Source organism: Scyliorhinus torazame, chromosome 13, assembly GCF_047496885.1.
Source record: "Scyliorhinus torazame isolate Kashiwa2021f chromosome 13, sScyTor2.1, whole genome shotgun sequence".
In the NCBI taxonomy this organism is placed as follows: domain Eukaryota; kingdom Metazoa; phylum Chordata; class Chondrichthyes; order Carcharhiniformes; family Scyliorhinidae; genus Scyliorhinus; species Scyliorhinus torazame.
The window spans coordinates 35,319,521-35,332,845 of NC_092719.1; the positions used below are offsets into that span (position 1 = coordinate 35,319,521).

Consider the following 13,325-nt stretch of genomic DNA (forward strand, 5'->3'; position numbering starts at 1 on the left):
GTGGGGTGAAGGTGGTGGGTGGGGTGTGGGTGGTGGGTGAGGTGGCGTACTGTGCTGTCCGTGCCCATACACGGCGATTGCCACCCCCCCCCCCTAGTCTGTGCACGGTGCGGCTATTAACCCATCCCGTACCCGCTGGCCCAGCCGGTGACAGTGGACAGCCCCCCATCCCATCCAGCCCGACTGTCCCGTACATTGCCCCCATCCACCTCATCGGGGAAGGCCTTCCCTTTGTCGTGTTGCTCCTCCTCCTCCTCCTCTGCCTCCAGCACATCGCCCCTCTGCTGGGCAATATTGTGGAGGACACAGCAGACGAAAATGAAAATGAAAATCGCTTATTTTCACAAGTAGGCTTCAAATGAAGTTACTGTGAAAAGCCCCTAGTCGCCACATTCCGGCGCCTGTTCGGGGAGGCTGGTACGGGAATTGAACCGCGCTGCTGGCCTGCCTTGGTCTGCTTTAAAAGCCAGCGATTTAGCCCAGCACAACAACGATGTGGCCAACCCTCTCTGAATGGTACTGGAGGACCCCTCCAGAGCGGTCCAGGCACCTGAAGTGCTTCTTTAGCAGCCCAAAGCACGTCTCGACCACACCCCTGGTTGCTGCATGGGCATCATTGTAGCGGTGCTCCGTGTTGATTTGTGGCCTCCTTATAGGCGTCATCAGCCACGTCTGCAACGGGTAACCCTTGTCGCCCAGCAACCAGCCCCTCAGCTGGGGGGGTTCCCTCGAACATGGCGGGGATGAACGATTGTGCCAATGTGAACGAGTCATGTACACTGCCCAGGTACCGGGCGCAGACGAGCAGGATCTTCATCCGGTGGTCACAGACCACCTGAATGTTCATGGAGTAGGTCTCCTCCTGTTCATGAACACATCCCTGTTCTCCGCTGGTGCCCGCACGGCGACGTGCACTCCATCGATCGCCCACTGTACCATGGGCATCCTGGCCATGGCTACGAATCCCGCTGCCCGGGCATCCTGGTGGGCGCGGTCCACAGGGAACTGGATGTACCGCTTCGCGTTGTCGTATAGGGAGTCAGTCACTGCATGGATGCACCGGTGCGCCGATGCCTGGGAGATACCGGACAAGTCCCACTCGGCGCCTGGAACGACCCCGTGGTGTAGACGTTGAGGGCCACCATCCATCTTGACGGCCACCGGGAGGGGGTATCCACCCAAAGTCCCACGCGGTGCTTGGTGTGCCATCAGGTGGCAGATATCCTGGCTCATCCTGGGTCTCCTCCTGCATGCCCGGTCCGTGAGGTCCTGGTATGACGAGGGCGCCGGTGTACACGGGGCCTCATCGGGCGCCTCCACCACCTCCTCGGCACGTCCCTGCTTCAGCTCCCATAGGGCAACATGTAGAAGGGCAGCTCCCGCTACGGCGGCCAACGTCGCTGGGTGATGCCCAAACATTAGGTCTGCAGGGGGTGGGGGTAGACGAAATGTCATCATTGCCCTTACCCCCCTCGGCAGCCAGGCGCCATGGGCTGCATGGTCGCAACTGCTGCCAGCTGGCACCTCGCCAGGCAACCCCTATCCACTCCAACACCGCCACTCATATCCCGGGCATCCACAATCCCCTCCCCGGCACTTCCATCCCCGGCACCCCCGATCCCCGGCACCCCCGATCCCCGGCACCCCTGGCAGCCCCGATCCCTGGCAGCCCCGATCCCTGGCAGCCCTGATCCCCGGCACCCCTGATCCCCGGCACTTCCGATCCCCGGCACCCCCGATCCCCAGCACCCCCGATCCCCAGCACTCCCATCCCGGGCACCCCCGATCCCCGGCACCCCCGATCCCCGGCACTCTCCTCCTGTCCCGGGCATCACCTGCACACCCATCCGGGCACCCCCGATCCCCGGCACTCCCATCTCCGGCACTTCCATCCTCTGCACCCCCATCCCCGGCACCCCCGATCCCTGGCACTCCCATCCCCATCCCGGGCACCCCTATCCCGGGCACACCCGATACCCTCCCCGGCACCACCATCCCCGGCACCACCATCCCCGGCACCACCATCCCCGGCACCACCATCCTCGGGCACCCCCATCCCAGCACTCCCATTCCCGGCAATCCCATCCTCAGCACCCCTGATCCCCGGCAATCCCATCCCCGGCAACACCATCCCCAGCACCCCATCCTGAGCACCCCATCCCGGGCACATCCGATCCCGTCCCCGGCGCTCCCGTCCCGGGCGCTCCCGTCCCCGGCGCCCCCGTCCCCGGCGCCCCCGGCCCCGGCGCCCCCGTCCCCGGCGCTCCCATCCCCTGCACCACAATCACCGGCATCCCCGGTGTCCCATCCCCGGCACCACCATCCCCGGCACCCACATCCTGAGCAAAACCATCCCGGGCACCCCCGTCCCGGGCACATCCAATACCCTCCCCGGCACACCCATCCCCGGCACTCCCATCCCCGGCCCTCTCATTCCCGTCACCCCATCACCGGCGTTCCATCCTTGGCACCCCCATCCCCGGCACCCCCATCCCCGGCACCCCCATCCCTGGCACCCCCATCCCTGGCACCCCCATCCCCGGCACCCCCATCCCCGGCACCCCCATCCCCGGCACCCCCATCCCCGGCACTCCCATCCCCGGCATCCCCTATACCCGGCATCCCCTATACCCGGCATCCCCTATACCCGGCATCCCCTATACCCGGCATCCCCTATACCCGGCATCCCCTATACCCGGCATCCCCTATACCCGGCACTCCCATCCCCTGCACCACTGTCCCCGGCACCCCCATCCAGGGCACACCCAATCCCCCGGCGCCCCCGATCCCCGGCGCCCCCGATCCCCGGCGCCCCCGATCCCCGGCGCCCCCGATCCCCGGCGCCCCCGATCCCCGGCGCCCCCGATCCCCGGCGCCCCCGATCCCCGGCGCCCCCGATCCCCGGCGCCCCCGATCCCCGGCGCCCCCGATCCCCGGCGCCCCCGATCCCCGGCGCCCCCGATCCCCGGCGCCCCCGATCCCCGGCGCCCCCGATCCCCGGCGCCCCCGATCCCCGGCGCCCCCGATCCCCGGCGCCCCGATACCCGGCACATCCATCCCCGGAGCTCCCATCCCCGGCGCCCCGATACCCGGCACATCCATCCCCGGAGCTCCCATCCCCAGCACACCCATCCCCGGCACTCCTACCCCGGCACCCCCATCCAGGGCACACCCAATACCCCGGCACCTCCGATCCCCGGCACCCCCGATCCCCGGCGCCCCCGATCCCCGGCGCCCCCGATCCCCGGCGCCCACGATCCCCGGCGCCCACGATCCCCGGCGCCCACGATCCCCGGCGCCCACGATCCCCGGCGCCCCCGATCCCCGGCGCCCCCGATCCCCGGCGCCCCCGATCCCCGGCGCCCCCGATCCCCGGCGCCCCCGATCCCCGGCGCCCCCGATCCCCGGCGCCCCATCCCCGGCGCCCCCATCCCCGGCGCCCCCATCCCCGGCGCCCCGATACCCGGCACATCCATCCCCGGAGCTCCCATCCCCGGCGCCCCGATACCCGGCACATCCATCCCCGGAGCTCCCATCCCCAGCACACCCATCCCCGGCACTCCTACCCAGGGCACTCCCATCCCCGGCACTCCCATCCCCGGCACTCCCATCCCCGGCATCCCCGATCCCCGGCATCCCCTATACTCGGCACCCCCGATCGCCAGCACCCCCACCCCCGGCACCCCCGATCCCCGGCACTCCCATCCCCGGCCCTCTCATTCCCGTCACCCCATCCCCGGCGTTCCATCCTTGGCACCCCCATCCCCGGCAACCCCATCACCGGCACCTACATCCTGAGCACCCCATCCCGAGCACCCCCATCCCGGGCACATCCGATACCCTCCCTGGCACTCCCGTCCCCGGCACTCCCATCCCCAGCACTCCCATCCCCGGCCCTCTCATTCCTGGCACCCCCATCCCGGGCACCCCCATCCCGGGCACCCCCATCCCGGGCACCCCCATCCCGGGCACCCCCATCCCGGGCACCCCCATCCCCGGCACCCCCGATCCCCGGTACCCCCGATCCCCAGCACCCCCGATCCCCGGCACCCCCGATCCCCGGCACCCCCGATCCCCGGCCCTCTCCTCCCTGGCGCTCCCATCCCCTGCACCACAATCCCCGGCACCCCCGATCCCCGGCCCTCTTCTCATCTGGCACCCCCATCCCCGGTGTCCCATCCCCGGCACCACCATCCCCGGCACCCACATCCTGAGCACACCATCCCGGGCACCCCCGTCTCGGGCACATCCGATACCCTCCCCGGCACTGCCATCCCCGGCACTGCCATCCCCGGCACACCCAGCCCCGGCACACCCAGCCCCGGCACACCCAGCCCCGGCTCTCCCATCCACGGCTCTCCCATCCACGGCACCACCATCCCCGGCACCCACATCCTGAGCACACCATCCCGGGCACCCCCATCTCGGGCACATCCGATACCCTCCCCGGCACTGCCATCCCCGGCACTGCCATCCCCGGCACACCCATCCCCGGCGCCCCCATCCCCGGCGCCCCGATACCCGGCACATCCATCCCCGGAGCTCCCATCCCCGGCGCCCCGATACCCGGCACATCCATCCCCGGAGCTCCCATCCCCAGCACACCCATCCCCGGCACTCCTACCCCGGCACCCCCATCCAGGGCACACCCAATACCCCGGCACCTCCGATCCCCGGCACCCCCGATCCCCGGCACCCCCGATCCCCGGCACCCCCGATCCCCGGCGCCCCCGATCCCCGGCGCCCCCGATCCCCGGCGCCCCCGATCCCCGGCGCCCCCGATCCCCGGCTCCCCGGCACCCCCGATCCCCGGCGCCCCCGATCCCCGGCGCCCCCGATCCCCGGCGCCCCCGATCCCCGGCGCCCCCATCCCCGGCGCCCCCATCCCCGGCGCCCCGATACCCGGCACATCCATCCCCGGAGCTCCCATCCCCGGCGCCCCGATACCCGGCACATCCATCCCCGGAGCTCCCATCCCCAGCACACCCATCCCCGGCACTCCTACCCAGGGCACTCCCATCCCCGGCACTCCCATCCCCGGCACTCCCATCCCCGGCACTCCCATCCCCGGCACTCACATCCCCGGCACTCACATCCCCGGCACTCACATCCCCGGCATCCCCGATCCCCGGCATCCCCTATACTCGGCACCCCCGATCGCCAGCACCCCCACCCCCGGCACCCCCGATCCCCGGCACTCCCATCCCCGGCCCTCTCATTCCCGTCACCCCATCCCCGGCGTTCCATCCTTGGCACCCCCATCCCCGGCAACCCCATCACCGGCACCTACATCCTGAGCACCCCATCCCGAGCACCCCCATCCCGGGCACATCCGATACCCTCCCTGGCACTCCCGTCCCCGGCACTCCCATCCCCAGCACTCCCATCCCCGGCCCTCTCATTCCTGGCACCCCCATCCCGGGCACCCCCATCCCGGGCACCCCCATCCCGGGCACCCCCATCCCCGGCACCCCCGATCCCCGGCACCCCCGATCCCCGGCACCCCCGATCCCCGGCACCCCCGATCCCCGGCACCCCCGATCCCCGGCACCCCCGATCCCCGGCCCTCTCCTCCCTGGCGCTCCCATCCCCTGCACCACAATCCCCGGCACCCCCGATCCCCGGCCCTCTTCTCATCTGGCACCCCCATCCCCGGTGTCCCATCCCCGGCACCACCATCCCCGGCACCCACATCCTGAGCACACCATCCCGGGCACCCCCGTCTCGGGCACATCCGATACCCTCCCCGGCACTGCCATCCCCGGCACTGCCATCCCCGGCACACCCAGCCCCGGCACACCCAGCCCCGGCACACCCAGCCCCGGCTCTCCCAGCCCCGGCTCTCCCACCCACGGCACTCCCACCCACGGCACTCCCACCCACGGCACTCCCACCCACGGCACTCCCACCCACGGCACTCCCATCCACGGCACTCCCATCCCCGATCCCCGGCATCCCCTATACCCGGCACCCTCGATCGCCGGCACTACCATCCCCGGCAGCACCGGGGAATATATCCCCAGAATTGAGGATATATAAAAGTGGCTGGAGGAGCAGGGAGGCGAACAGCTGGTGAAGATCAAGGAGAAGTGGGAAGGGGAATTAGGAGGGGAGATTAATTGGGGAGTATGGAGTGAAGCACTGTGCAGGGTAAACGGAACCTCCTCTTGTGCAAGGATGAGCCTGATACAGTTTAAGCTGGTACACAGGGTGCATAAGACTGGAGCAAAAACTAACGGGTTCTTCCAGGGGGTAGCAGATGAGTGTGAGAGATGTGGATGGTGGCCAGTGAATCACATGCCATTGTTTTGGGGTTGTGAAAAATTGGAAAGGTTCTGGGCGGGAGTGTTTGCGGACCTAGCCAGGATAGTTGGGGGGGGGAGGGAGGTGAACCCGGACCCTTTGGTGGCAATCTTTGGGGTTTTCAGAGACGCTGGAGCTCATGGAGAGGAGGAATGCCGATGTCATGGCCTTCGCCTCTCTGATTTTCCATGGCAAATTTTATTGGAATGGCTGTCGACATTGCCACTGGGGATGGCAGCTTGGTTGGATGACCTGTAAAACTTCCTGCAGTTGGAGAAATAAAGTATGTGTTAAGGGGCTCAGCAGATGAGTTTGAGAAAAGGTGGGGGATGTTTGTGACCGTGTTTGAGGAGCTGTTCGTCGTGAGGGGGAGGGGGGGGGAGGGTGAAAAAGGGGAAAAGGTTGTACAGACGACCGTTGATTGCTGGGAAGTATGTTTCCCGGGTGTTTATTTGCTGTAACCTGTTTTGATACATGTTTGTAATAAAATGCATTTAAAATATTATAATAATCTCTCAAATGGAGAATTCCACCCTATGTCTGAAATATTACACCAATTTTTGTTTTATTTTTCTTTAACATTGTAATTTTTAATCAGCATTATGAGTTCCTAGAAGTGCTTTACTGTGGCTTATTCTGTGGTTTCTAATAGGCACTACTTGAGGATCAGTTTTAGAAATTAGAATTGTATGTTACTAGGTTAGAATTGATTTTGAGCTGTAGGAATCCTGGAAATGTTATGTCAAGGAAAAGTTAAGTGTGCCAAAAAATAAAACCGTTCTGTACTGCTTCAGCTTTGTATGGGTTCTTTAATTCAGCAATAAGTCACTATTTTCTGAAAGTTCCATTGTTTTGTTGCAAGTTCAGATAATTTCTTAGGCAAATTAGAGTGGAAAATAATTCTGCTGCTTTTCTATCCCAAAAATCTATTCATTTCCTGTCCTTGCGACTAAAATCATAAATTATGAGAGCGAGTGGAGCTATAGCTCTAAGTCTTTGTCCTTCACTCTCTCAATGCGCTTAGGGTATATTAGACTGAGAGTTATGAGGTACAGCTGTTGCTGCCAGATAGCTGAGAACAGCGGAACTTATTAGTTTAATAAGGCAGAATGGTGATTTCTGTATTTAAGAATTACTTTTTGCAGTAGTTTTTTGGGCATTCATAAAATAATAGAAACCCTATCGTGCAGAAGGAGGCCATTTGGTCCATCAGGTCTGCACCAACCTCCCGAAAGAGCACGAAGGGGCAGTTTAGCATGGCCAATCCATCTAATCTGCACGTCTGTGGACTGTGGGAGGAAACCGGAGCACCCAGAGGAAACCCATGCAGACACGCGGAGAACGTGCAAATTCCACACAGTCCCTCTGGAAGGCCGCTGCCCTAGACTCGACATGTATGCTGAACTGTCAGGAGTCGGGTCAATGCCAGATTCATCAGTCGCATTCACAAGACAGCGCCGAACGTCACCCAAGCACAACGCAACACCATCCGTGCTCTCAAGACCAACCACAACATCGTCATCAAACCAGCAGACAAAGGAGGGGCCACCGTCATACTGAACAGAACGGACTACTGCAAAGAAGTGTACCGACAACTCAACAACCAGGAACAAAAAAAAATAGATTCACCTGATGGGGCTGGGGCTGTGGCTGTTTAGCACAGGGCTAAATCGCTGGCTTTGAAAGCCGACCAAGGCAGGCCAGCAGCACGGTTCAATTCCCGTTACAGCCTTCCCGAACAGGCGCCGGAATGTGGTGACTAGGAGCTTTTCACAGTAACTTCATTGAAGCCTACTTGTGACAATAAGCGATTTTCTTCTTTCTTTCTTCTTCTTCTTTTTCTGAGGAAGGAGCTGTGCTCCGAAAGCTAGTGTTTCTAAACAACCCTGTTGAACTTTAACCTGTTGTAAGACTTCTTACTGTGCTCACATTGTCAAAGCAGATCTATTCATCTCTATGGGGATGGGCTAGATTGCTCTGTTTTTCTAATGAATGAAGATCCTCTGAGCAATAGAATCACAATTTAAGAAAGTAACATTTGAGAAAAAGGGGTAATACCTAGAAAAATTACTGAGAAGTAAAATCTTCCAAACACTGCATTTTTTACACCACCTGTTCAGATAAAGTATTTTTTTTTCCATTTAGAAACCCAAAACAATAGTGCTGAATAACTTATTATGTTTTCTTAAAGGCCATGGTTACTTACTATTACAACCTTACTACAATTTCGTTTCTTGCCTCTCCTCACGTATCTGATGCTGCTATTAAAGCTCTTGTCCATGGAAAGAGGATTGGCAAGATTAAGATTGAAGGTTTGAGAAATTTTGCAATTTCTTGCATGCATTAAAATGTCATACCAATTGTTTGTTTAGGTATCAGAAAAGGTGTACCTTGGAATTTAACTCTGCTGTTCTGCCACTATAGGTAATCAACATATCAGTGATGCATCTTTCAAAATCATCAGCAAAACTTGCCCAAACTTGAATCACATCTATGTGTCCGACTGCCCGAGGATTACAGATTCCAGCTTGAAATCTCTTTCGACACTGAAAAATGTCGTTGTGTTAAATTTTTCAGACTGTATAAGGTAAAATAATATTTTAAAACATCATTTATGTCTTACCAATAACTACTAAATTCTGTCTTTCTATCCATAAAATAATATTTTTTTATCATTGTCTTTTACGTGTACTGTGTGCTAAAGAGCAAGAACCATGGGTACCTATTGATATGAGAGAGTTTATATAGGTTAGACTTTCCAGTGCCAGCACATTCTCAACTATGACAGTACCATTTGCATTTTTCCTCGGTTGCTGATCTTGCATAATTAGCTAATTAATGCATATCCTTTGAGTTCTCATTGCAGGTTTAGACAGATGAGGAATCAATTTTGTTGCTTACAAGGCTGGATATCCAACACAGTTGGCGCTCTTGAAAGCTGCTGTCATTTAAAGGGGATCTGCATGGTGTACTTCAAAAATCATTCAGGAGAGAACAGTGAGATCTATATTATTTAAAGATATCTACCGAGAAGTGCTTTTCAAGGAGATGCAGAAAAGAGCAGATCTCCTCTGAGGCTGAAAATGATCTATTGGTACCAGAACAGCTATGCGTAATGCATGGATGGAGGCAGAATGAGTTAACAGACTGCATTGTAATGTTGTATCAAAATACATAGTCATAATTTCATGGCACACAGCATTTTGGGGGCGGCACGGTAGCACAGTGGTTAGCACAGTTGCGTCACAGCTCCAGGGTCCCAGGTTTGATTCCCGGCTTGGGTCACTGTCTGTGCGGAGTCTGCACGTTCTCCCCATGTCTGCGTGGGTTTCCTCCGGTGCCCCGGTTTCCTCCCACAGTCCAAAGATGTGCAAGTCAGGTGGATTGGCCACGCTAAATTGCCCTTAGTATCCAAGAAAGGCTAGGTGGAGTTATTGGGTTACGGGGATAGGGTGGAGGTGTGGGCTTAGGTAGGATACTCTTTCCAAGGGCCGGTGCAGACTCGATGGGCCGAATAGCCTCCTTCTGCACTATAAATTCTATGTCTATGTCTATTACGAACTTGGCAAAACCATCAGTATGGTTATTACTTATTAAACACTAAGATAGTGGGACTAAAAGCTAAGAAGTCTCTAGGAATTGATGGCCTGCATCCTCGAGTTTGAATGAGTTGACTGCAGAGATAGTGGCTGCATTATTTAAATCAAAGCCCTGTCTGTCCTCTCAGGTCAGCATAAAATGATTTAAAACTTATCTCTGCTCCTTTCCACCCCACCACTGCCAAGTTGGTTTAAAACCTGTACCAGTTAACCTCTCAGCAAGAGCTTTCATCTTCATGCATTTTGTATGGTACCCTAATCCCTCCCACAACCTGTCCCAATGCCCCAAGAATATGAAACTCTTAATTCTGCTTTTCCCAGCCACACTATCTTCCTGTTGCTATGAGATTAGAGGACGGAGAAATATAAAAATAAGTAAAATTAGAAATATCCCAAAATTTTCAGGGTCCGGATTGATGGAAATAACAAATAATGGTGTTATTGAATTGTATGCATGTTAATGTCCAGACCACATGGGATTATGGGTAGCGTCTTGAGATAGATAGAAAGCTGGTTAACAGATAGGAAGTAAAAACTTGGAATAGATTATCATAGAATTTAGAGTGCAGAAGGAGGTCACTCAGCCCATCGAGTTTGCACCAGCTCTTGGAAAGAGCACCCTACCCAAGGTCAACACCTCCACCCTGTCCCAGTAACCCCATCCAACACTAAGGGCAATTTTGGACACTAAGGGCATTTTATCATGGCCAATCCACCTAACCTGCACATCTTTGGACTGTGAGAGGAAACCGTAGCACCCGGAGGAAACCCACGCACACACGAGGAGGATGGGCAGACTCCGCACAGACAGTGACCCAAGCCAGGAATCTAACCTGGGACCCTGGAGCTGTGAAGCAATTGTGCTATCCACAATGCTACCGCAAAAAATGGGTCTTTTTCCGATTGGTAGGCAGTGACTTGTGGGGTACTGCAGGGATATGAGCTAGGGCAATATATAGCTCCAACAACAACGAGGGTGGTGCTATCAGAGGGTTGGGAAGACCTTCCTCGCAAAGTCCCGCAACCGCATATACCTGAAACATTTGCTCCACGCCAGCCCAAACGTCTCTCTAAGCTCCTCCAAACTAGCAAATCACCTTCCCAGAAACATATCCTTCATTTCCTTGATCCCTCTCTCTTCCCATCCCCGGAACCTGTGCATCCATCCTCCCCAGCTTGAACCCATGATTCCCCCTAATTGGCATTCCCCCCCAACCCAGCTCCCAACCTAAAATGTTCCTGAACTGCCACCAAATCTTCAGCATGGCCACCACCACTGGATCACCAAATACTTCCCTGGAGTCATCGAGAGCGGTGCCGTTGCCAGCGCCCGCAGCCCCAACCCCTACAAGAGCCCGCCTCCATCCTCACCCACAAAGCCCCTACCTCCCTATTCCATCCCTGAATCCTATCTGCATTCGCCGCCCAGTAGTAATACATTAAATTTGAGAGGCCTAATCACCACTGCAATATCATCTTCCTAATCCTAGCCACCTTCCCCTCTCTAAAAAACACCTTGGGCAAAAAGACCGGCAGGTACTGAAACAGAAACAAGACTCACAGCAAAATATTCATCTTTACTGCCTGTACCCAGCCCGCCAACAACAGAGGAAGATTGTCCCACCTCAGCAAGTCAGCCTTCACCCTCCCCACCAAGCTAGTGAAGTTGAACTTCCAGAGACCTGCCTAATCCCAGGCCACCTGCATCTCGAAATATCTAAAGTGAGATGCTGCCAGACAAAATAGCAACCCCCCCATCTCCGCTCCTACTCCCGAGAGGAGACCATAAAGTACTCACATTTCCTTAATTCAATTTGTCCCCTCAAATCTCTGAAATAACACCATTATGCTCCCCACTGAAGAGCTCAGCTCCAAAATATACAACAAGTCATCAGCATATAAGGACACATGATGTTCCACACCCCATTCCCCTCACTATCCCATTCCACAGACCCGAGCTCCTCATCGCAGTGGCAAGGGCTCTACAGCCGTGTGCAAACAGAAGGGGGGGGACATGGGGCATCCCTGCCTCATACCCTGGTGCAATACAAAGTACTCTGAATTCATATTATTCGTGCGCACACTCGCCATAGGCTCCTTATACAAGCTGGACCCACGCCACAAACTTCGGCCCATTCTGGCGGGAGTTTAAACCCACAGTTCCGACATGGGCCAGCATCTTCGTAGGTCCCTGAACTGGGACGCAAGTGTTGTATGGCAGCAGCCGTACGTTAATAAAGGGAGTTATCGATAGAATGCTGGCCTCAGCGAAGTTATTTTGGTAACAAAGTTTCGTGGGCCATCTAGGAGTCTAGTCTAAAATGAAGAAATCATTAAACTTCGCTGGCAGTAAAAAAAACCTGCTTTAAATATTGACACAAAATCAGCACTAGAATGCTTTGGGCTTACCTTCATCTTGCACTTGTACCGAGCAGGTTGTGTGTTATATTTTCTTTTCATTAAGAAAGAAAACCTTGTATTTTATATAGTGCTTTTCATGATCACAGACTGTCCTAAAGCACTTTACAGCCAATTAATTACTTCTGAAGTGTAATCACTGTTGCATTGCAGGAAATATGTCAGCCAGTTTATGCACGGCAAACTCTCACAAACAATGTGATAGTTGCCAGATAATCTGTTCTATGATGTTGGGTAAGGGATAAATAATGAAGTCCCTGGTCTGCTTCAAAATTGTGCCATAGGATATTTTGCATCTAGCTGAAGGGTCAACATCATTTAAGCATTGTCATGTGATGCACTATCAATTACGACGAGATGAGAGTAGAATGTAATCGAGGCATTATTACACAGAGATGTGTGGCCTCCTGGAGCAGCTTACGAAATGGCTGCTGTTCGGAGAGCACACACATTTATACTCCGCCTCCTGGGCGGAGCCAGCAGGCAGGGATCTGATGTGTTAGGCAGGTTGGTTCGATGTGGACTGCACTCAATGGGCATACCATTGCTCAGTGGGCGTCATGGCCCTGGAGGCATATGCCGCTGGAGCCCAAGACGAGGAGTCATCTCGCTGGAGGAGTACCGCCCCAATGCCTTCCTGGCTTGCATCAGTTGATATCTTGGTTTCCTTGGTGGGGTCGAAGAACGCTAGAACTGGGGCTGTGGTGAGCTTTGCCTTCAGCTCACGCCATTCCGCTTCATGTGTGGGCAGCCACTGGAATTCCGTTGACTTCTTGACGAGATGGCGGAGGGCCGTGGTGTGGGATGCCATATTGGGAATGAATTTCCCGAGTAAATTGACCAATCCGAGAAAGCGGAGGACCGCCTTCTTGTCCTCCGTGGTCTTCATGGCGTTGATCGCCAAGACCTTGTCGGCGTCAGGCCGCACACCCTGCCGCGAGATGTGGTCGCCTAGAAACTTTATATCAGATTGACCAAATGAGCACTTAGCCCTGTTGATCTGGA

General features: G+C 56.8%; 1 protein-coding gene across 2 annotated transcripts in view; it reads left to right on the forward strand.

The window, feature by feature from the left end:
* The window catches only part of fbxl13 (F-box and leucine-rich repeat protein 13), a 444,736-nt gene that overhangs the window by 312,033 nt on the left and 119,378 nt on the right, over positions 1 to 13,325 (forward strand). For both annotated transcript variants that reach the window (XM_072471330.1, XM_072471332.1), the window contains exons 15-16: positions 8,495 to 8,615; positions 8,728 to 8,890. In XM_072471330.1, coding sequence (XP_072327431.1) covers positions 8,495 to 8,615; positions 8,728 to 8,890 — 284 coding nt within the window. The remainder of the gene's footprint in view (positions 1 to 8,494; positions 8,616 to 8,727; positions 8,891 to 13,325) is intronic.